Source organism: Bactrocera latifrons, unplaced genomic scaffold (genome assembly GCF_001853355.1).
Source record: "Bactrocera latifrons isolate USDA-ARS-PBARC rearing strain unplaced genomic scaffold, ASM185335v1 scaffold_187, whole genome shotgun sequence".
In the NCBI taxonomy this organism is placed as follows: Eukaryota; Metazoa; Arthropoda; class Insecta; order Diptera; family Tephritidae; genus Bactrocera; species Bactrocera latifrons.
In genome coordinates this window covers 1-22,609 of record NW_017535374.1, presented here as the reverse complement: position 1 = coordinate 22,609, position 22,609 = coordinate 1, and the positions used below count along the sequence as shown (strand labels likewise).

The 22,609-nt window shown below is 32.4% G+C and overlaps 3 protein-coding genes across 3 annotated transcripts in view; all 3 read left to right on the top strand.

The window, feature by feature from the left end:
• LOC108967406 (mucin-19) overlaps positions 1–4,391 on the top strand; it is a 28,277-nt gene extending 23,886 nt beyond the window's left edge. The window contains exon 8 of the mRNA XM_018930793.1: positions 2,705–4,391. Coding sequence (XP_018786338.1) covers positions 2,705–4,346 — 1,642 coding nt within the window. The 3' untranslated portion in view covers positions 4,347–4,391. The remainder of the gene's footprint in view (positions 1–2,704) is intronic.
• A 6,108-nt stretch (positions 4,392–10,499) lies between these two features.
• LOC108967408 (peptidyl-alpha-hydroxyglycine alpha-amidating lyase 1-like) lies at positions 10,500–13,238 on the top strand (the record flags this gene model as incomplete). The annotated part of the gene is given in 6 exon segments (XM_018930797.1): positions 10,500–10,866; positions 11,529–11,697; positions 11,751–11,991; positions 12,052–12,347; positions 12,407–12,613; positions 12,705–13,238. Coding segments are annotated over 6 exon segments (1,534 nt in total), but the record flags the coding sequence as incomplete, so codon positions are not given.
• Positions 13,239–19,015: 5,777 nt separating this feature from the next.
• On the top strand, positions 19,016–22,257 carry LOC108967410 (peptidyl-alpha-hydroxyglycine alpha-amidating lyase 1-like). Its single transcript, XM_018930798.1, has 6 exons — positions 19,016–19,364; positions 20,027–20,195; positions 20,249–20,489; positions 20,550–20,845; positions 20,905–21,111; positions 21,203–22,257. The coding sequence occupies exons 1-6, from the start codon at positions 19,278–19,280 to the stop codon at positions 21,826–21,828; spliced, it is 1,626 nt and encodes a 541-aa protein (XP_018786343.1). The 5' UTR covers positions 19,016–19,277; the 3' UTR covers positions 21,829–22,257.
• The last annotated feature ends 352 nt before the right edge of the window (positions 22,258–22,609 follow it).

Sequence of the window (22,609 nt, the reverse complement as noted above, 5' to 3'; positions counted from 1 at the left end):
CGACACAGTTTCCATTTCCATCGCACAACGATGGTTTCAACGTTTTCGTTCTGGTGTAGATGTGGTCGAAGATGCGCCACGCTCCGGAAGGCCTGTCGTCGAAAATTGCGATAAAATCGCTGAATTGGTCGAAGGAGACCGGCATAGTAGCAGCCGTAGCATCGGTCAAGAGCTGGGCATGAGTTTTTTTGTTTTTTTATGAACAATTGAAAATTCAATAAAAATACCGCAAGACTTTTTCGACAACCTATTATATGTACCATATCGCGCTTATAAGCTATAATTTTATATTTCGAAAACCTTTGTGCAGCGTGCTTTCAGTTAAATTATTCTCTAAACTACTACAGCTAGTGTCGATTTTTCCTCAAAATATTTACATATTATTAATTATAGTAATTAAATTACATACAGTCGTAACGCCTTATATTATTGCCAGGTTCTTTGTTTATTAGAAAAAAAAACAAAAACTATTTGAAAATTTTCTAAAAATTAAAATATATAGTTTTTAGCTAAATATTGTATGCAGCTAAGCATTAGCATTAAAATTAATGAAATTAATTAAGATTAAATATTAATAAAATTAATATTTTACAATAACATAAGCGTTATTTGCATGAATTAATTAATACTTTTATAAAATCAAATAAAAACCAATTATATATTATTAATAAACACCAAATCGATTTACCGCAACCAAATTATGAATTTGTTTTTGTTTTGTTTATGCAAACACTTTTTCGGCATTACATACTTTTGGCAAATATTTTTCTAATCGTCTGTTTGCATTTGAGTTTGTATGGCATCGCTGTTTCCTCTAACTTTATTTTGTAAATAAATCCTTTATTTCCCTCTTTGAAGCATTTGCTACGTTTTGATTTTTTATATTCAACATTTGTATATATGGTTATTTCGTCTGCGTGCATTGATTTTTATTTGATTGTTCTTTTTTGTAAGTAGTTTGTGCTAATTCTGCTAGTTCTTTCGCTCTTCTTTCACACCTACCAAGCTCCCGTCCGTTTTCCTGCGGCTTTGGCATTTCAGCAATGAGGCAAAGATTCATTGAATTTTTGCTATTGAGGGCTTTTTATTTTTATGTATGAAAATATTTGAAACAGTGTTGCTTTTATTGTTAAAGTAATAGAAAGAATAATAAATAAAAAACTGTTTTAAATTAAATAATAAAAATATTTCAAATATATTAAATATATTAAAAAATATAAAAATATATAAAATATTGAATTTGAAGTCTACAACTTTGAAGCTTAATGAAATCAGCAAAAATAGTTTTTAAAATAAAAATTTTTTTGAAGCCATAAATATAAAAAAATCGTAAAAAAGTTTTTAAGTCATAAAAATAGTAAAAAAAAAAAACTAAAAATGGAAAATTAATAGCTTACAAAACTACACATATATCAACAAATCTCAACAAAAATAAAAAAAAAAATCCTTTTTTAAATAGTTGTAATTGAAAAAATTCTTCGTCCACGTCTAAAATAATTGTATCACAAAGAGCTGTGTAAAATTAAATTTCATAAAGATCGGTTGAGTAGTTCTCGATAAATCTTGCCAATCGAGAAAACTTGAAAATTTAGGACATTATTCTAGAGGTCTTTTAAAATTTAATAAAGACAATAAAAAAATTTGATTTTGAAACCCGTAAGCCCATGTATTCCCTTAATAACTTGAATATAGATAGAAAAAGTTGCTACATTTAGGCGCATATCAATCAGTGAAAATCGGTATTTGTTAGTTAAAGGTTAATTTCTTAATAAAAAAAAAATGTTTGAATGTTAAATAATATATGATCAAAAATATTTTCAATTTCATAAAATTATTCAACATTTGAGTTAGTTAATGAATTTTAAGTATTAAATGTTTAAGGTAAAGATTTTTTTAAAGTAATATATAAAAAAAAAACATTAAAAAGTAAAGTATTCAAAAAGCAAAAATATTCGAAAATAAAATATAAGAAAAAAAGAAATGCTTTAAAAACTTAATTATAAATAAAAATTGCCTACAATTAAGCACAAATTATTTATTGTTATTAATTAAATACACGGACTTACTAAAAGTCGGATTTAGTTGGTAAAAATTAAATTTTTAAAAATATAAGACAAAAGAAATGAAAGAAAGGGTTGAAAAAAAATTAAAAAAAAATGCTTAGAATTAGGAGGATATTAATTACCGATTTTTACCATAAATACAGATTTAGTCAAAATCGGGTTTAGTTGGTAAAAAATTCTGTTTTCAGTAAAAAAAATATACTTTAAATTTCTAACTATTTAATTGTTAAAAAATATGCTACAATCGTCAAATTAATTTTTTTTTATTTTATTTTTTTTTTTTTAAGCTTAGAATCATTTATAACGCATTACAAAAGCTCTCTGCCGCTTAAAAGTACGAAAATGCAACACTGTTTCAAGATTAGACTAGTAGAAAAAACCACCGTCTATGAAATATGAATTAATCCAAAGATATTCTTCTACTTTTTCTCTCTCTTTAACTTCCACTGCCCAAACCACTACAATATCTGCGCATATACATACATATATATTAATATAAATATTCTACGGTATTTCTGGGGTTGCTTTAAACACTCCTGTTCCACTACTAATTGAAAACGCACCGATGAAACAAATTCATACCGACTCCTTTAACCGAAACAAAAAACGTTACAACCTGACAATCTTGTAATAATATACAGAATGGGTTTTATGCACTTACGCAAAGCGGAAACACAACAACTGCAACAACAACAGCAGCAGCTGAGCAATAACAATAGCAATACCGCAATTGGAAATATAGCCGCAGATAACAACACAACGGCGACCACAAGCAGCGGCTGCGCGCTGCCGCATCATCATCACCACCACCATCATCACGATGTCACCACGCCCACGTTGAGCAGTCTCAACAAGCAAACGAAAACGTACAACAACACTTTGATTAGTTCGACATCGAATGTCGCGACAGCCGGCATGAATGAGAGCAAGATACCGGTGGTGCGCGCAAACGCGGCGTTTATCGATGGGAGCGGCGCGCCGACGACAACGTCAGCCAGCAGTAGCGGTAGCGGTATAGGCTCATGCGCTACAATACCACCAACGCGCGGCGGTGCCTCACGCGCGCCACATCATCACATGACATTGCGTGGGCGCTCGCGTATACGCTATAATCGCGCGGGTGCTGCCGCGGTTGGTGCGGCTGTGGAGCCGCCTTGCACAACTGTAACAGCGCGTTACTACCGCGACGCGTCCGCAATACCGACAATTTCGAGCGCAACAACTACAGCGGCTTCCACGCCATTAGACGCTGGCGGTGGTGGTGGTGATACTGGTTGTAGTGTTGGTGGTGGTGTTGCCGGTGGCGCGCGTTCCATTTCGGCAACGCTTGATCTAAATTCGAATCCATTACAAGGCGGCGATGCGCGCGGCGCTAGTGCCTTTGCGCACAACAATAAAGTGACACAGTCGACGTCGCTGCCAAAATCGCATATTTATTATCAGCGACATCATCACCATCATAGTCATGGCAGTAATGCCAACAAGCATAATATCAACTATATTAATAATAATAATAATAGCAACAACAACAACAACAATAATAATAATAATAACCATATTAATGTACAAATAAATGAAAATTTGCGTTCCACACCGCCTCTAGATACAAACCGTCTGAGTAGCAACACAAATTGCGGCGCTGGCAGCGGACGCGGCGGCGGCAGTTACGATGCGGTCAACACATCAGCAGCCGGCGCCAACTCAACAACAACTACTGCTGCGCGCGCCTCACCTACTGGCATCCCAACGGGCATCACGAAACGCAATAAACGTTCGCTGAGCAGCACGCGCCTCGAAAAGGACAAATGCGATGAGTACAATACGAAGCTACTGCGCAAAACAGCTGGCAGCAATGGCAATGCGACAATGCAGAGTAACAGCAGCAACACATGCGCCAGTGGGAGCAATAACGCTAACAATAACAATAACAACAACCAGCTAAGTAGTTGCACCGACGGTGGTAGTGTTGCTGCTGGCGCTGAGCTAATTGCCGGCGGCAGCAACCGCACGGTGTCACATGTTGGCGGCTATCGCACGCGTCATCACTTAACCAACGCAGCGGCGGCGCCAACGACGACCAACAACACTATGCTCGAGTCGTCCACTGCTTCGTCGGCGTCGTCGACTTCCACATCGGGCATACCGACACCGACAGCGGCCAACACTGCGCATGGTTTGTATTTGCAGCGCGGCAGTGGCGCGCGCTATGCCGCGGCGGCGGTGTTGGCGGTCGAGCGCGAGCGCGAGACAAAACTAAAGCTGCGCAAGAAAATCAGTTACTGAGTGCGGCGCAGGTGATTTTAGTTGTTACGTCATTATTTAATTTTTTTTTTATATTATTTACATATACATACATATATAAAAAATATTTATATAACAAAAGTTTATATATTAAAAAAGTTATTTATAAAAAAAAAATTGACATGTAAACGTTTGTAAACATATACATACATATGTACATATGCCTATAAGCTGCAAGTAAATGCATGCAACTAAATATGTATGTGTGTGTAAGTGCTACTGCAAGCCAACTGGCTGGCAAAACTAAGTTCATATTGGCTAAACGCATCCTTTGTTAAATAATTTCAAATAATTTGTTAAACACGTTTATGTTAAACGCACATAACTGTATCACTGCGACATGCGTTCGTGTCGATTTGTGTCGTTTTTGTAAATTATTTAGCACGAGATCTCTGTAACTCACCGCTGTTTAGGTGAGTTAACAGTTGATGCCCCGAAATCTAAGAGTAGCGTGCAGCGGGTCTGCAGCTACAAAAAGTTTCATTCTCTCGAACTAGCTCTATCTCGCTCTAGCACACACGCTATAGTGTTGTGCCGTCACTTTTACTAATTGGCGCTCAATTTGGCGTTTGTTATTGTTTCTTTTGAGCAGCATCAAGAGAAATTAATGCATTCAAAGGAGGAGTAAATGAGAATTTTTTTTTTAATGAAATCAAAAAATATGCAATATTTTATTATGTAATAAATTTTATATTAAAAATTATATTTTATGCATGTATTTTTTTATTAATATATTATTATTAATTATGGTAATTATGAAATCAAAAATTTTATGAAACTGAAAAGCTAGAAAGTTTTAATGAATATTTGCGAGAACATTTTAAAATATGTAGTTTTTTCTGGATTTTTCTTAAGGTGGTTTTCTAGTCTAGAGGCATGAATTTTAGATTTTTGAAGTGTTCTAAAAGAAGGCAATCAATGTTTTTTACTAAACATTTTCCCATTAGTATTTATAAACTTTGAAAGAATACTGAAAAAAGTCAAAAAAAAAAAAGTTAAAAATTTAAAAAATTGGGAGCTGGAGAATTGGCAAGTCTCAAAAAAGTTACACTTGACACAAGAATACAGAAAAAAAGCAAAAAAAAAATCAAAATAAAAAAAATTAAAAAGTTAAAAACTTTTTAAATTTATAAATTTAACGCGCTGATAAAGTGAGGGGTCCCAAAACCTTGCCCGTGACCATACTCATGATTTCAACCCAGTAAACTGAAACGGAAAAAACATTAATATTGAATAAAATCTCAGTAAGAGTATCTGAAATTATAAAAAAAATTGGAATTGTTTACGAAATGGCGAATRCTTGAAAAAAAAAAAACAATTTGTGTATTTGTGTAGAAAATTCGAATTATCAAAAAATTTTCAAATTTTTCAATAGTAAAAATTTAAATTTGTGGATATGGACATTTCCAGACATAGACAAGTCCATTAAGAAGACTCTCCAAAAATTTCAGTTAAATCGCTGCAGTAGATCCTGAGAAATCGTAGGTATCGTTTTGGCAGTTCTATGAAAATATGTGTTTCGCAAAGTCTTATGTCGTTCAAATTTAAAAATAAAGAAATATATTTTTTTTTAATTCTAGACAAGAATACCCACTTAACAACTAAGAACTGAGAGCGTCAACAATGACTTAACAAGTTCTCAGTTCTTAGGCATTGATATGAATAGTTTTATAAATATTATTTAACTATTAATTACATGAATGTTTATCAAATTTAAGCAGATAGTATTTTTGGAGTCCTAAAGGACTTTGACAGTAGACAATGTATTCGAAATTCAGTTTGAAACCTTCTATTATGTATATTTATTATTTATGTGAATAAAATTATTGTTGATTTCATTTTTGTTTAAAGAATTAATTTTTTTAATATTTTTGACTGACTGAAAATTTAATTTATAATGTTAAAACATCACATCATGAGCGCAATGAATATTTTTCTATTTCAATTAAATTATGCTAAGAAGTGGAAATAATTGTTGATATTTAAACTTTCTTCTTTTGCGGCTATAATAGTAAAGAAGGAGAAGATTCAAACTAAATAATGTGAGGTTATGAATTCTTTAATATTTGAATATTTTCTGAAATTTTAAAATTGTTAATAGCGATTGTTATTGGTTTATGGAACTGAAACCATTTAAAGTTGCAGCATTTACTCAAATTGTTGTTATTGTGGTTTTACAGGTATGATAGCTGTACGTATGTATGTATTTTTATTTCAAATGTTTCATAAACAATAATTATTTGTATGTAATAAAAAATAAATCCACATACCAAAATAAAGTATAAATATGCATGGTTAAGAATTTTTTAATATTACAAATTTTATTTTTAGTTTAACTAACTTTTATAATCAAAATGCTGAGGCATTTAATGCCTAATATCTTTATAAATGGGCGATTTGGTACACATTTTTATTTTTCTAAATTTATGGGTGAATCCACATTTGAATTTTTATATTTTCTCTACGACCAGTAGTTTAGAAGTTATAAGCATTTTTGTATTCGGTAGCTGCTTGCTACATGTTCCTGGGCACCTGGTAGAAATCTGAGATTTTGCCACCAAATTGAAAGCAATTTTTTCTGCAGCGGCGCCCGATGCACCAGAAATTTGCAGCATACACAAAGGGGCGAAATTGGGAACACGGATGCGGGCATATATGTACAATGCATACACGGATACGGACATATGCAATGCCCAGAAACAGGAAAAGCAACACGACCGTAAATGAAATAACGGTACTTAACTTCCGGTATGAAAACCAACCGGAAGTTGTAAACCGGAAACGGAAGTTATTGACAGGAAGTGGAATAGCGTTAACCAACTTCCGGCATAAAACACGATCGGAATTTGTAAACCGGAAACGGGGGTTTTTGGATGGAAATGGAATAACGGTACCCAAGTTATGAACCGGAAACGGGAGTCCTCGAACCGGAAATACGGAATTTAACCGGAAGTAAAATTCAACACTTCCGTTTCCCATTTCCGGCATAAATATAAGACCGGTCATTTTCGGTTGTGATTACATCCGTTTCCGGGTTATTATGTACTTCCGGTTTGGTTCCATGTTCCGTGTTCCTCATTTCGCACCTTTGTGTATGCTGCAAATTTTTGGTGCATCGGGTGCCGCTGCAGAAAAATTGCATTCAATTTGGTGGCAAAATAACTCCTAAACTACTGGTAGAGAAAATATATATAAATTTAGAAATTCGCAGAATCGCATGGGGCATATTTTCATTGAAGAAATTTTAAATTTGGCTTTACCCATAAATTTAGAAAATTAAAAATGTATTTGGTACACACGGTACGCCGTTTTTTAAGGAAAAAATCTATTCAAAATGATTCTTTCTCCTAAGTGAGGGTGTTGAAATGCGGTGTGGAACTTATAAATTCGAATATTTTATTTATAAACGATTAGTTTTTGATGATAATATCCAATTTTCTGTTTAATAAAAAGTGTTCATATTTTTTAATTTAAAAGTATAAATAATTGTTTTTTTTTTATTAAAAATTATAAATATTTTTTTTTTATTTAGAAATATAGATACACTTGTTTCTATCAAAATAAAAAACGACAACCGCAACAGCTTGAGTAAATATTTTCCAAACCAAAAAACAGACAGTTGCTTGCATACTGTTGGTAAAAAAAAAATTGTTTGAAGAATTGTGAAAAATAAATCTAATCATTAACTGAAAGTACCTAATGTCTAGAAAATAACTGAAACAAAAACATTTACATTTTGTAGTACTAATTATGTAAATATAAAAACAAAATAAAACGAAAAAAGTGAAAATATACATACATAAGCAACTTACAAAACACAATAAAAAATTATTGTTTAAGTAAAATAAAGTGAGATATTAAAAATGTGCTGCACATGTGGCGAACATGCTACATTAAAATAAATAAATATGTAATTAAACATATATGAACTTTTTACTATATTTGCAATATTTTGTAGTGCAATGACATTATATGTTGAATTAAGCGTTATACTTATGTAAAAACTCGCGTTAAATATAAATTTTATGTTAATCCATTTTTATATACATATGTATATACATGCATACATGCCTATCATTTACTGTTGATAATCATCACCTGTGCATTATTATCATTACCATTAACAACATAAATACATATAAAAATATGCGCAGAATTATTAGAACCGCTTTTTGTAAACAGTTATTATATTATACATATATTCGGTAGTCGAAAAAGTCTTTTCGTATTTTGCCAATATATGTCGTTGCAGACGTACATCTCGAGTGCTACCAATCACCAAAAAAGTTGAAGTTTGATTAGAAATACGAAAAGACTTTTTCGACTACCCAATATTAACTACATTTATTTTACTTATATCAAAATATGTAGTCAAACTTCAGTCAACAAACATATACATACATACAAACATATGCATAAAAGTAACGCCTGTGTTGAATGATTTATTATAATAAAAAATATATTATTATAACAACAAACAAATTATATTAAAATTCAAAAAAATGAAATAAAACTCATTAGTGTAAGTAATAAAAAATTTACATACATATAGTGCATAGTGACATAAGCACATACAGAAATACCTTAGCTCATATGCATGCATATAGAATTAAAGATAATACATTCATATAAATTGCCTTAAATTGTTGTACAAACTCACTAATAACATATTAGTCATAGCAAAGTGTAAGTAAACCAAGTTAATATATACATACATACCAGACACGTGGTAAATATTGTAAAATAATTTTCTTATGTTTGTACACTGTCGACAAAGTCATGCAAAAATAATGTTTAAACTTTTTATTATTATTATTTTCAATACATATTTTTTCCTTTGCCAATGTTTTGTAAGATAATTTATTGCTCTCCATTACCAAACTCTTATTGTGCACCTTGAAGAAGTTTCAAAAAAATATATAAAAAATTTTTATTTCTAAACATATTTTTACTTAATATCCGTAACTATTGGCTTATAAACCTTTTTTTTTTTTTTGGACATAAAAAACAAATATTTATAGCATATAACCAAAAACTAAGAATTAAATGTATCGAGATCCAGTGCATGTAAAACTCTTGTAAGTAAAAAACAAAAACTAAAAATATTACGAATAAAAATTTAAAAATACAAATAATACTACATTTTATTTATACAAGGAAAGTAATGAAACAAAATTGAGTAAACTAAAAAGAGTAAGTACATATTTCGGCTTTTTTTATAAAGAAGTGAGCAATAGCTGGCGACCCGCTGGCGCTGTAAGAAAAGGAGGCAACGTGCATGGCCATTGCTTGTGCGACACTCACGCCGACCAGTGATGTGAATTGTAAGTCACAGGGTGACTTCAACGGTATCTTTCGACCAGCGGATTCTATATAAGAAAAGAAGGTACCGTGTCTGGCCAGTGCTCGTGTGACGCTCACGCCGACCAGTGATGTGAATTGAAAGTCACAAGATGACTTCAACGGTAGCTGGCGACCAGCTGTGTCTATATAAGTATACCAGGCTCTATTTCTAGCAAGTGCTTAGGTGACTCTTACGTCGCGAAGTGATGTTATTTGAATCAAAATCATTTATTTGAAGATTGCATTATTTCCTTAAGCAATAACCCATGTCAAATTTTGTGAAGATATCTCATCAAATGAAGTTTTCAATAAAGATTGCTGTAGCGATCTTGTAAAGGTGATAGACCTGAACAAATGAAAACAAACGACTTATTAACCTCAAAAATGTAAACAAAGCGCCCATTGAGCCAATAAAATATAAACAAAAGAGTCGATGACGCTAATTTTAAACAACAATTGTGGACTTGTTTAAATGTAAACAAAAGTGACATTGACCTCATAAAATTTAAACCTGTTTCGGTTAGAATGATCATTTTGTTCATATAAACTTTGATAGAAATTCCTGGTAGCACTTTTGGTTAATTTAATAGTTCATTAACCGATAGTTGGTTAGCAAAGAAACAGCAATCGATAGGTTTAAAACTACCGATAGAGTAACATGCGTTTCATATGTGTTCGTGATGGCAGCGCTAAGTGTTTTTTATTATACTAACGGCGTGAAGTGGCATCTCCAACTTAGAGATGTGAAAATTCACCATAAAAATATATTACAGCAGACCTCGTAATAAATTTTTTACTAAATATCGGTTTGATATCGTTACTTCGATACAATTCTAGTAGCTCCAGCTCAATGACATCTGTTTACAGACGTATACAGTAATTTTTGTCAGCTTTGTGCATTTATTTATTCCATTTGAAACTAATAATGTAAAAAGAAACTCAGTCTTATTATTTAACAAATACAATTAGTCTTTTTTCCTGCGAATCTCGCTACTTATAAATTACGACATACTCAAAGGGAGTGCAACCGATCGAAAAACGAATCATTCAGGGACAAAGACAAGTAGCCAAAATGATCACTTCAAATTTTGTTCGTTCTACCTGCAGCATTTCACTGGTATTTTTGGCGCTTTGCATAGCCGACTCTGCCACTGATGAGGTAAGCATTGAAACTTCCTAATAAGTTATATTTATAATAATAAAATGTAGAGTGGAAATTTTTATACTTTGTTGGCATATGCTAGTTTTTGTTGTATGTGTGAAAAGCTTCTATATGTGTGGTGTGCATATATTTATTTTTGTCAGGGTGGGAAATTATGCTGTTGCGCTATTGTGGCAGAACCGAATCTAAGTAGTAAAGTTACAACGACAGTAACGTCAGCACTTAGCACCGGGGAAAAACTGCAGATTTGAATGTTTAGGGTATATTAAGTTTCCACATACAAAAGAAAACTTAGTCGATTATATAAAATATGTATATAAATCATCAGCGTGACGAGCTGAGTTGGACTTGCCATGTCGCTTTGTCTGTCTATATGCGATTTAGTCCCTCAGTTGTTGAGATATTGACCTGAATTTTTCATCATGTTCGTTTCTTTCCAAGAATATAGTAGCTGTCATATAAACTGATCGATCAAAATGAAGTTATTGTATGAAAACATCATTATATGTGAACGGTATAGTTTCTTTGCTATTGAATTTAACATTTTTTAGTTTTACTCTAGTTTTGCTAGCTGATAAGAAATCGTAAAAATAATAAACAACTTTGTATGTTTATATATCTCATTACAAACTCATTAAATGTGTATACTAACTTTTCAGAATCTCTCAATACAACGCTATTTGTCCTCAGATGACAAAAGTTTAAGCAAAAATAAGCGCATTCAACAGATTATGCAAGGCGGCTCAGCTGATATAAGTTGGCCACAGCCACCTAAATTAAAAGCTGAGAAAATCGATGTGAAAGAAGAAATCGAGAAATTAAATACAAGTGAGTAACTTTAGTATGCCATATATATACATTGTACTTTAACTTGCTTGTAGCTTATGTGTATCAAAGTGCTTGGCCAGCTGATGAGCTGAAATTGGGTGCAGTGAGTGCGGTAAGTTTTGACAAGGAAGCAAATGTGGTTATATTTCATCGTGTAGATCGTATTTGGGATGGCAATACGTTCAACAACCGCAATGTCTTTCAACAACGTAAAAAAGGACCCATACGCGCTAATACCGTATTGGCATTAGAACGTAAAAGTGGTCATGTCGTATATGGTTGGGGGAAGGACTTGTAAGTTGTAATATATATACTACAAATTAAATGTTATATATTAAATATTATTAATTTTAGATTCTATATGCCACATGGTTTGACCATCGATCATGAGGATAATGCTTGGGTAACCGATGTGGCGCTGCATCAAGTTTTCAAATTCGGTCCACGCGGTTCTAATGATAAACCCCTGCTGACTTTGGGTACGGCTTTTACACCCGGCGTAGGTGATTCGAAATTTTGCAAACCCACTTCAGTTGCCGTACTCGAGAATGGTGATTTCTTCGTCGCAGATGGTTACTGCAATGCACGTATTTTGAAATATGACAAAGCTGGCAATAAAATCCTTTCATGGGGACAAAACTCATTCTCCGGTGAGTAACTAAAACATTTCATATACACTACATAGTAACTTAAAAAATTCTTTATGTAGGCATGTCCTTCGAAGTGGCGCCAAAGAACTACTTCGCCATTCCGCACGCACTCACGCTTGTGCCTGAACAGCAGCTAATCTGCGCAGCTGATCGTGAAAATGGTCGTGTGCAGTGTTTCTATTGGACCAACGGTACATTCCATTCACAATATCATAGTCAAATTATAGGCGATCGCTTATTTAGCATGGATTATACGCCAGTGGAAGGTAAATTAACATAACAATTTAAAAAATATATTTTTTGTGTGTCAAATTTTTACAAAATAATTAATAATTTATAATAAAAAAATACGTACAGGCGGTCAACTTGTTGTTGTTAATGGACCAATCGGTGAATTAGGCATCAGATCGCTACCTTACAACGAAGTACGCGGCTATGTGATCAATATGCGCACCAAACAGGTGATCTCAAAGTTCGGACCTAATGATATGCAGTTTTCAAATCCACATGACGTGGCCGTCACCAAGGATGGCAATGAGATTTATGTCGCCGAATTGAATCCGATGCGTGTACATAAATTTCTACATAAAACCCTAGCGAAATCGATGCCTTTGTCTGCTGCAAAAACAACTACGCTTAGCAAGAGCAACACATTGAGTCGCTCCGGCCCGGAACATCATGTGGACGAAGTTTTGTTCAAATCTAACGTCAGTAACACGGACAAACCAGCGCTAGGTGCGAACGCACCTGAAATGGAACAGATCTCAACACAGCTAACAACAAAATCACATCATCCTGGTGGCACTGCCATACTGGTGGCATCTCTAATGTTACTTTTCGCTTCGCTAACATTTATGCTGGCCTTCATTATAGCCCGTCGACGCAAACGAGGTAACGAAACATTGAGTGTTGGGCCACCTAGTGAATTGGTGTATCGCAAATTGGTCGCTTCCAGTCAAAACGTTTGTGATGAATGCCCTTGATGATACCATCTTGTGTTCTTACTTTCTTTAGTGTTTCCATTTTTTTAAATTATACTTATGTATGCTTTATATGTGTGTACATTAGTTTAATGTGTATATTTTTTATATTTTTATTCGTTGTATTTCCTTTTGTACAACCTTTTATTTTGTATTTGTTTGTAATTCACTCTGGCAACTGTGCACTTGTTAGCAAAAATTATATTATTTAAAAAAAATTTGCGACTTATTTTTCAGTGTATACTAGCCTGATCTGTTATATCTTAAATTTTTTACTTTTATGTGCTAGCGTACTTAAATTGTAAGCTTTAATTATGACAGCTCTTAAATTTTTTTCTAATTTTTTATTGGCTTTGCTATTTACACGTCACCATCATGTACTTTTAGTGTATCCTTTATATAATTTTATGATAATAAAGTTTTTTAAATGTATTTGGTAATTGCTTTTTAATTTTATTTTTTGGTTAATACTTTTGGTTTATTTTTCTCTTAGTTTTTAAATTTGATTTTCTAATTTTTTTTTAAATTGATTTTATTAGATGTGTATAAGAGACAGCATAAGTATGGCATTTCCGTTATTGTGCTTAGGTAATGATAAATGTTTCACAACCTGATAACAAAATCAAAATAAAAAAAATTAAAAAGTTAAAAACTTTTTAAATTTATAAATTTAACGCGCTGATAAAGTGAGGGGTCCCAAAACCTTGCCCGTGACCATACTCATGATTTCAACCCAGTAAACTGAAACGGAAAAAACATTAATATTGAATAAAATCTCAGTAAGAGTATCTGAAATTATAAAAAAAATTGGAATTGTTTACGAAATGGCGAATGCTTGAAAAAAAAAAAACAATTTGTGTATTTGTGTAGAAAATTCGAATTATCAAAAAATTTTCAAATTTTTCAATAGTAAAAATTTAAATTTGTGGATATGGACATTTCCAGACATAGACAAGTCCATTAAGAAGACTCTCCAAAAATTTCAGTTAAATCGCTGCAGTAGATCCTGAGAAATCGTAGGTATCGTTTTGGCAGTTCTATGAAAATATGTGTTTCGCAAAGTCTTATGTCGTTCAAATTTAAAAATAAAGAAATATATTTTTTTTTAATTCTAGACAAGAATACCCACTTAACAACTAAGAACTGAGAGCGTCAACAATGACTTAACAAGTTCTCAGTTCTTAGGCATTGATATGAATAGTTTTATAAATATTATTTAACTATTAATTACATGAATGTTTATCAAATTTAAGCAGATAGTATTTTTGGAGTCCTAAAGGACTTTGACAGTAGACAATGTATTCGAAATTCAGTTTGAAACCTTCTATTATGTATATTTATTATTTATGTGAATAAAATTATTGTTGATTTCATTTTTGTTTAAAGAATTAATTTTTTTAATATTTTTGACTGACTGAAAATTTAATTTATAATGTTAAAACATCACATCATGAGCGCAATGAATATTTTTCTATTTCAATTAAATTATGCTAAGAAGTGGAAATAATTGTTGATATTTAAACTTTCTTCTTTTGCGGCTATAATAGTAAAGAAGGAGAAGATTCAAACTAAATAATGTGAGGTTATGAATTCTTTAATATTTGAATATTTTCTGAAATTTTAAAATTGTTAATAGCGATTGTTATTGGTTTATGGAACTGAAACCATTTAAAGTTGCAGCATTTACTCAAATTGTTGTTATTGTGGTTTTACAGGTATGATAGCTGTACGTATGTATGTATTTTTATTTCAAATGTTTCATAAACAATAATTATTTGTATGTAATAAAAAATAAATCCACATACCAAAATAAAGTATAAATATGCATGGTTAAGAATTTTTTAATATTACAAATTTTATTTTTAGTTTAACTAACTTTTATAATCAAAATGCTGAGGCATTTAATGCCTAATATCTTTATAAATGGGCGATTTGGTACACATTTTTATTTTTCTAAATTTATGGGTGAATCCACATTTGAATTTTTATATTTTCTCTACGACCAGTAGTTTAGAAGTTATAAGCATTTTTGTATTCGGTAGCTGCTTGCTACATGTTCCTGGGCACCTGGTAGAAATCTGAGATTTTGCCACCAAATTGAAAGCAATTTTTTCTGCAGCGGCGCCCGATGCACCAGAAATTTGCAGCATACACAAAGGGGCGAAATTGGGAACACGGATGCGGGCATATATGTACAATGCATACACGGATACGGACATATGCAATGCCCAGAAACAGGAAAAGCAACACGACCGTAAATGAAATAACGGTACTTAACTTCCGGTATGAAAACCAACCGGAAGTTGTAAACCGGAAACGGAAGTTATTGACAGGAAGTGGAATAGCGTTAACCAACTTCCGGCATAAAACACGATCGGAATTTGTAAACCGGAAACGGGGGTTTTTGGATGGAAATGGAATAACGGTACCCAAGTTATGAACCGGAAACGGGAGTCCTCGAACCGGAAATACGGAATTTAACCGGAAGTAAAATTCAACACTTCCGTTTCCCATTTCCGGCATAAATATAAGACCGGTCATTTTCGGTTGTGATTACATCCGTTTCCGGGTTATTATGTACTTCCGGTTTGGTTCCATGTTCCGTGTTCCTCATTTCGCACCTTTGTGTATGCTGCAAATTTTTGGTGCATCGGGTGCCGCTGCAGAAAAATTGCATTCAATTTGGTGGCAAAATAACTCCTAAACTACTGGTAGAGAAAATATATATAAATTTAGAAATTCGCAGAATCGCATGGGGCATATTTTCATTGAAGAAATTTTAAATTTGGCTTTACCCATAAATTTAGAAAATTAAAAATGTATTTGGTACACACGGTACGCCGTTTTTTAAGGAAAAAATCTATTCAAAATGATTCTTTCTCCTAAGTGAGGGTGTTGAAATGCGGTGTGGAACTTATAAATTCGAATATTTTATTTATAAACGATTAGTTTTTGATGATAATATCCAATTTTCTGTTTAATAAAAAGTGTTCATATTTTTTAATTTAAAAGTATAAATAATTGTTTTTTTTTTATTAAAAATTATAAATATTTTTTTTTTATTTAGAAATATAGATACACTTGTTTCTATCAAAATAAAAAACGACAACCGCAACAGCTTGAGTAAATATTTTCCAAACCAAAAAACAGACAGTTGCTTGCATACTGTTGGTAAAAAAAAAATTGTTTGAAGAATTGTGAAAAATAAATCTAATCATTAACTGAAAGTACCTAATGTCTAGAAAATAACTGAAACAAAAACATTTACATTTTGTAGTACTAATTATGTAAATATAAAAACAAAATAAAACGAAAAAAGTGAAAATATACATACATAAGCAACTTACAAAACACAATAAAAAATTATTGTTTAAGTAAAATAAAGTGAGATATTAAAAATGTGCTGCACATGTGGCGAACATGCTACATTAAAATAAATAAATATGTAATTAAACATATATGAACTTTTTACTATATTTGCAATATTTTGTAGTGCAATGACATTATATGTTGAATTAAGCGTTATACTTATGTAAAAACTCGCGTTAAATATAAATTTTATGTTAATCCATTTTTATATACATATGTATATACATGCATACATGCCTATCATTTACTGTTGATAATCATCACCTGTGCATTATTATCATTACCATTAACAACATAAATACATATAAAAATATGCGCAGAATTATTAGAACCGCTTTTTGTAAACAGTTATTATATTATACATATATTCGGTAGTCGAAAAAGTCTTTTCGTATTTTGCCAATATATGTCGTTGCAGACGTACATCTCGAGTGCTACCAATCACCAAAAAAGTTGAAGTTTGATTAGAAATACGAAAAGACTTTTTCGACTACCCAATATTAACTACATTTATTTTACTTATATCAAAATATGTAGTCAAACTTCAGTCAACAAACATATACATACATACAAACATATGCATAAAAGTAACGCCTGTGTTGAATGATTTATTATAATAAAAAATATATTATTATAACAACAAACAAATTATATTAAAATTCAAAAAAATGAAATAAAACTCATTAGTGTAAGTAATAAAAAATTTACATACATATAGTGCATAGTGACATAAGCACATACAGAAATACCTTAGCTCATATGCATGCATATAGAATTAAAGATAATACATTCATATAAATTGCCTTAAATTGTTGTACAAACTCACTAATAACATATTAGTCATAGCAAAGTGTAAGTAAACCAAGTTAATATATACATACATACCAGACACGTGGTAAATATTGTAAAATAATTTTCTTATGTTTGTACACTGTCGACAAAGTCATGCAAAAATAATGTTTAAACTTTTTATTATTATTATTTTCAATACATATTTTTTCCTTTGCCAATGTTTTGTAAGATAATTTATTGCTCTCCATTACCAAACTCTTATTGTGCACCTTGAAGAAGTTTCAAAAAAATATATAAAAAATTTTTATTTCTAAACATATTTTTACTTAATATCCGTAACTATTGGCTTATAAACCTTTTTTTTTTTTTTGGACATAAAAAACAAATATTTATAGCATATAACCAAAAACTAAGAATTAAATGTATCGAGATCCAGTGCATGTAAAACTCTTGTAAGTAAAAAACAAAAACTAAAAATATTACGAATAAAAATTTAAAAATACAAATAATACTACATTTTATTTATACAAGGAAAGTAATGAAACAAAATTGAGTAAACTAAAAAGAGTAAGTACATATTTCGGCTTTTTTTATAAAGAAGTGAGCAATAGCTGGCGACCCGCTGGCGCTGTAAGAAAAGGAGGCAACGTGCATGGCCATTGCTTGTGCGACACTCACGCCGACCAGTGATGTGAATTGTAAGTCACAGGGTGACTTCAACGGTATCTTTCGACCAGCGGATTCTATATAAGAAAAGAAGGTACCGTGTCTGGCCAGTGCTCGTGTGACGCTCACGCCGACCAGTGATGTGAATTGAAAGTCACAAGATGACTTCAACGGTAGCTGGCGACCAGCTGTGTCTATATAAGTATACCAGGCTCTATTTCTAGCAAGTGCTTAGGTGACTCTTACGTCGCGAAGTGATGTTATTTGAATCAAAATCATTTATTTGAAGATTGCATTATTTCCTTAAGCAATAACCCATGTCAAATTTTGTGAAGATATCTCATCAAATGAAGTTTTCAATAAAGATTGCTGTAGCGATCTTGTAAAGGTGATAGACCTGAACAAATGAAAACAAACGACTTATTAACCTCAAAAATGTAAACAAAGCGCCCATTGAGCCAATAAAATATAAACAAAAGAGTCGATGACGCTAATTTTAAACAACAATTGTGGACTTGTTTAAATGTAAACAAAAGTGACATTGACCTCATAAAATTTAAACCTGTTTCGGTTAGAATGATCATTTTGTTCATATAAACTTTGATAGAAATTCCTGGTAGCACTTTTGGTTAATTTAATAGTTCATTAACCGATAGTTGGTTAGCAAAGAAACAGCAATCGATAGGTTTAAAACTACCGATAGAGTAACATGCGTTTCATATGTGTTCGTGATGGCAGCGCTAAGTGTTTTTTATTATACTAACGGCGTGAAGTGGCATCTCCAACTTAGAGATGTGAAAATTCACCATAAAAATATATTACAGCAGACCTCGTAATAAATTTTTTACTAAATATCGGTTTGATATCGTTACTTCGATACAATTCTAGTAGCTCCAGCTCAATGACATCTGTTTACAGACGTATACAGTAATTTTTGTCAGCTTTGTGCATTTATTTATTCCATTTGAAACTAATAATGTAAAAAGAAACTCAGTCTTATTATTTAACAAATACAATTAGTCTTTTTTCCTGCGAATCTCGCTACTTATAAATTACGACATACTCAAAGGGAGTGCAACCGATCGAAAAACGAATCATTCAGGGACAAAGACAAGTAGCCAAAATGATCACTTCAAATTTTGTTCGTTCTACCTGCAGCATTTCACTGGTATTTTTGGCGCTTTGCATAGCCGACTCTGCCACTGATGAGGTAAGCATTGAAACTTCCTAATAAGTTATATTTATAATAATAAAATGTAGAGTGGAAATTTTTATACTTTGTTGGCATATGCTAGTTTTTGTTGTATGTGTGAAAAGCTTCTATATGTGTGGTGTGCATATATTTATTTTTGTCAGGGTGGGAAATTATGCTGTTGCGCTATTGTGGCAGAACCGAATCTAAGTAGTAAAGTTACAACGACAGTAACGTCAGCACTTAGCACCGGGGAAAAACTGCAGATTTGAATGTTTAGGGTATATTAAGTTTCCACATACAAAAGAAAACTTAGTCGATTATATAAAATATGTATATAAATCATCAGCGTGACGAGCTGAGTTGGACTTGCCATGTCGCTTTGTCTGTCTATATGCGATTTAGTCCCTCAGTTGTTGAGATATTGACCTGAATTTTTCATCATGTTCGTTTCTTTCCAAGAATATAGTAGCTGTCATATAAACTGATCGATCAAAATGAAGTTATTGTATGAAAACATCATTATATGTGAACGGTATAGTTTCTTTGCTATTGAATTTAACATTTTTTAGTTTTACTCTAGTTTTGCTAGCTGATAAGAAATCGTAAAAATAATAAACAACTTTGTATGTTTATATATCTCATTACAAACTCATTAAATGTGTATACTAACTTTTCAGAATCTCTCAATACAACGCTATTTGTCCTCAGATGACAAAAGTTTAAGCAAAAATAAGCGCATTCAACAGATTATGCAAGGCGGCTCAGCTGATATAAGTTGGCCACAGCCACCTAAATTAAAAGCTGAGAAAATCGATGTGAAAGAAGAAATCGAGAAATTAAATACAAGTGAGTAACTTTAGTATGCCATATATATACATTGTACTTTAACTTGCTTGTAGCTTATGTGTATCAAAGTGCTTGGCCAGCTGATGAGCTGAAATTGGGTGCAGTGAGTGCGGTAAGTTTTGACAAGGAAGCAAATGTGGTTATATTTCATCGTGTAGATCGTATTTGGGATGGCAATACGTTCAACAACCGCAATGTCTTTCAACAACGTAAAAAAGGACCCATACGCGCTAATACCGTATTGGCATTAGAACGTAAAAGTGGTCATGTCGTATATGGTTGGGGGAAGGACTTGTAAGTTGTAATATATATACTACAAATTAAATGTTATATATTAAATATTATTAATTTTAGATTCTATATGCCACATGGTTTGACCATCGATCATGAGGATAATGCTTGGGTAACCGATGTGGCGCTGCATCAAGTTTTCAAATTCGGTCCACGCGGTTCTAATGATAAACCCCTGCTGACTTTGGGTACGGCTTTTACACCCGGCGTAGGTGATTCGAAATTTTGCAAACCCACTTCAGTTGCCGTACTCGAGAATGGTGATTTCTTCGTCGCAGATGGTTACTGCAATGCACGTATTTTGAAATATGACAAAGCTGGCAATAAAATCCTTTCATGGGGACAAAACTCATTCTCCGGTGAGTAACTAAAACATTTCATATACACTACATAGTAACTTAAAAAATTCTTTATGTAGGCATGTCCTTCGAAGTGGCGCCAAAGAACTACTTCGCCATTCCGCACGCACTCACGCTTGTGCCTGAACAGCAGCTAATCTGCGCAGCTGATCGTGAAAATGGTCGTGTGCAGTGTTTCTATTGGACCAACGGTACATTCCATTCACAATATCATAGTCAAATTATAGGCGATCGCTTATTTAGCATGGATTATACGCCAGTGGAAGGTAAATTAACATAACAATTTAAAAAATATATTTTTTGTGTGTCAAATTTTTACAAAATAATTAATAATTTATAATAAAAAAATACGTACAGGCGGTCAACTTGTTGTTGTTAATGGACCAATCGGTGAATTAGGCATCAGATCGCTACCTTACAACGAAGTACGCGGCTATGTGATCAATATGCGCACCAAACAGGTGATCTCAAAGTTCGGACCTAATGATATGCAGTTTTCAAATCCACATGACGTGGCCGTCACCAAGGATGGCAATGAGATTTATGTCGCCGAATTGAATCCGATGCGTGTACATAAATTTCTACATAAAACCCTAGCGAAATCGATGCCTTTGTCTGCTGCAAAAACAACTACGCTTAGCAAGAGCAACACATTGAGTCGCTCCGGCCCGGAACATCATGTGGACGAAGTTTTGTTCAAATCTAACGTCAGTAACACGGACAAACCAGCGCTAGGTGCGAACGCACCTGAAATGGAACAGATCTCAACACAGCTAACAACAAAATCACATCATCCTGGTGGCACTGCCATACTGGTGGCATCTCTAATGTTACTTTTCGCTTCGCTAACATTTATGCTGGCCTTCATTATAGCCCGTCGACGCAAACGAGGTAACGAAACATTGAGTGTTGGGCCACCTAGTGAATTGGTGTATCGCAAATTGGTCGCTTCCAGTCAAAACGTTTGTGATGAATGCCCTTGATGATACCATCTTGTGTTCTTACTTTCTTTAGTGTTTCCATTTTTTTAAATTATACTTATGTATGCTTTATATGTGTGTACATTAGTTTAATGTGTATATTTTTTATATTTTTATTCGTTGTATTTCCTTTTGTACAACCTTTTATTTTGTATTTGTTTGTAATTCACTCTGGCAACTGTGCACTTGTTAGCAAAAATTATATTATTTAAAAAAAATTTGCGACTTATTTTTCAGTGTATACTAGCCTGATCTGTTATATCTTAAATTTTTTACTTTTATGTGCTAGCGTACTTAAATTGTAAGCTTTAATTATGACAGCTCTTAAATTTTTTTCTAATTTTTTATTGGCTTTGCTATTTACACGTCACCATCATGTACTTTTAGTGTATCCTTTATATAATTTTATGATAATAAAGTTTTTTAAATGTATTTGGTAATTGCTTTTTAATTTTATTTTTTGGTTAATACTTTTGGTTTATTTTTCTCTTAGTTTTTAAATTTGATTTTCTAATTTTTTTTTAAATTGATTTTATTAGATGTGTATAAGAGACAGCATAAGTATGGCATTTCCGTTATTGTGCTTAGGTAATGATAAATGTTTCACAACCTGATAACAAAATCAAAATAAAAAAAATTAAAAAGTTAAAAACTTTTTAAATTTATAAATTTAACGCGCTGATAAAGTGAGGGGTCCCAAAACCTTGCCCGTGACCATACTCATGATTTCAACCCAGTAAACTGAAACGGAAAAAACATTAATATTGAATAAAATCTCAGTAAG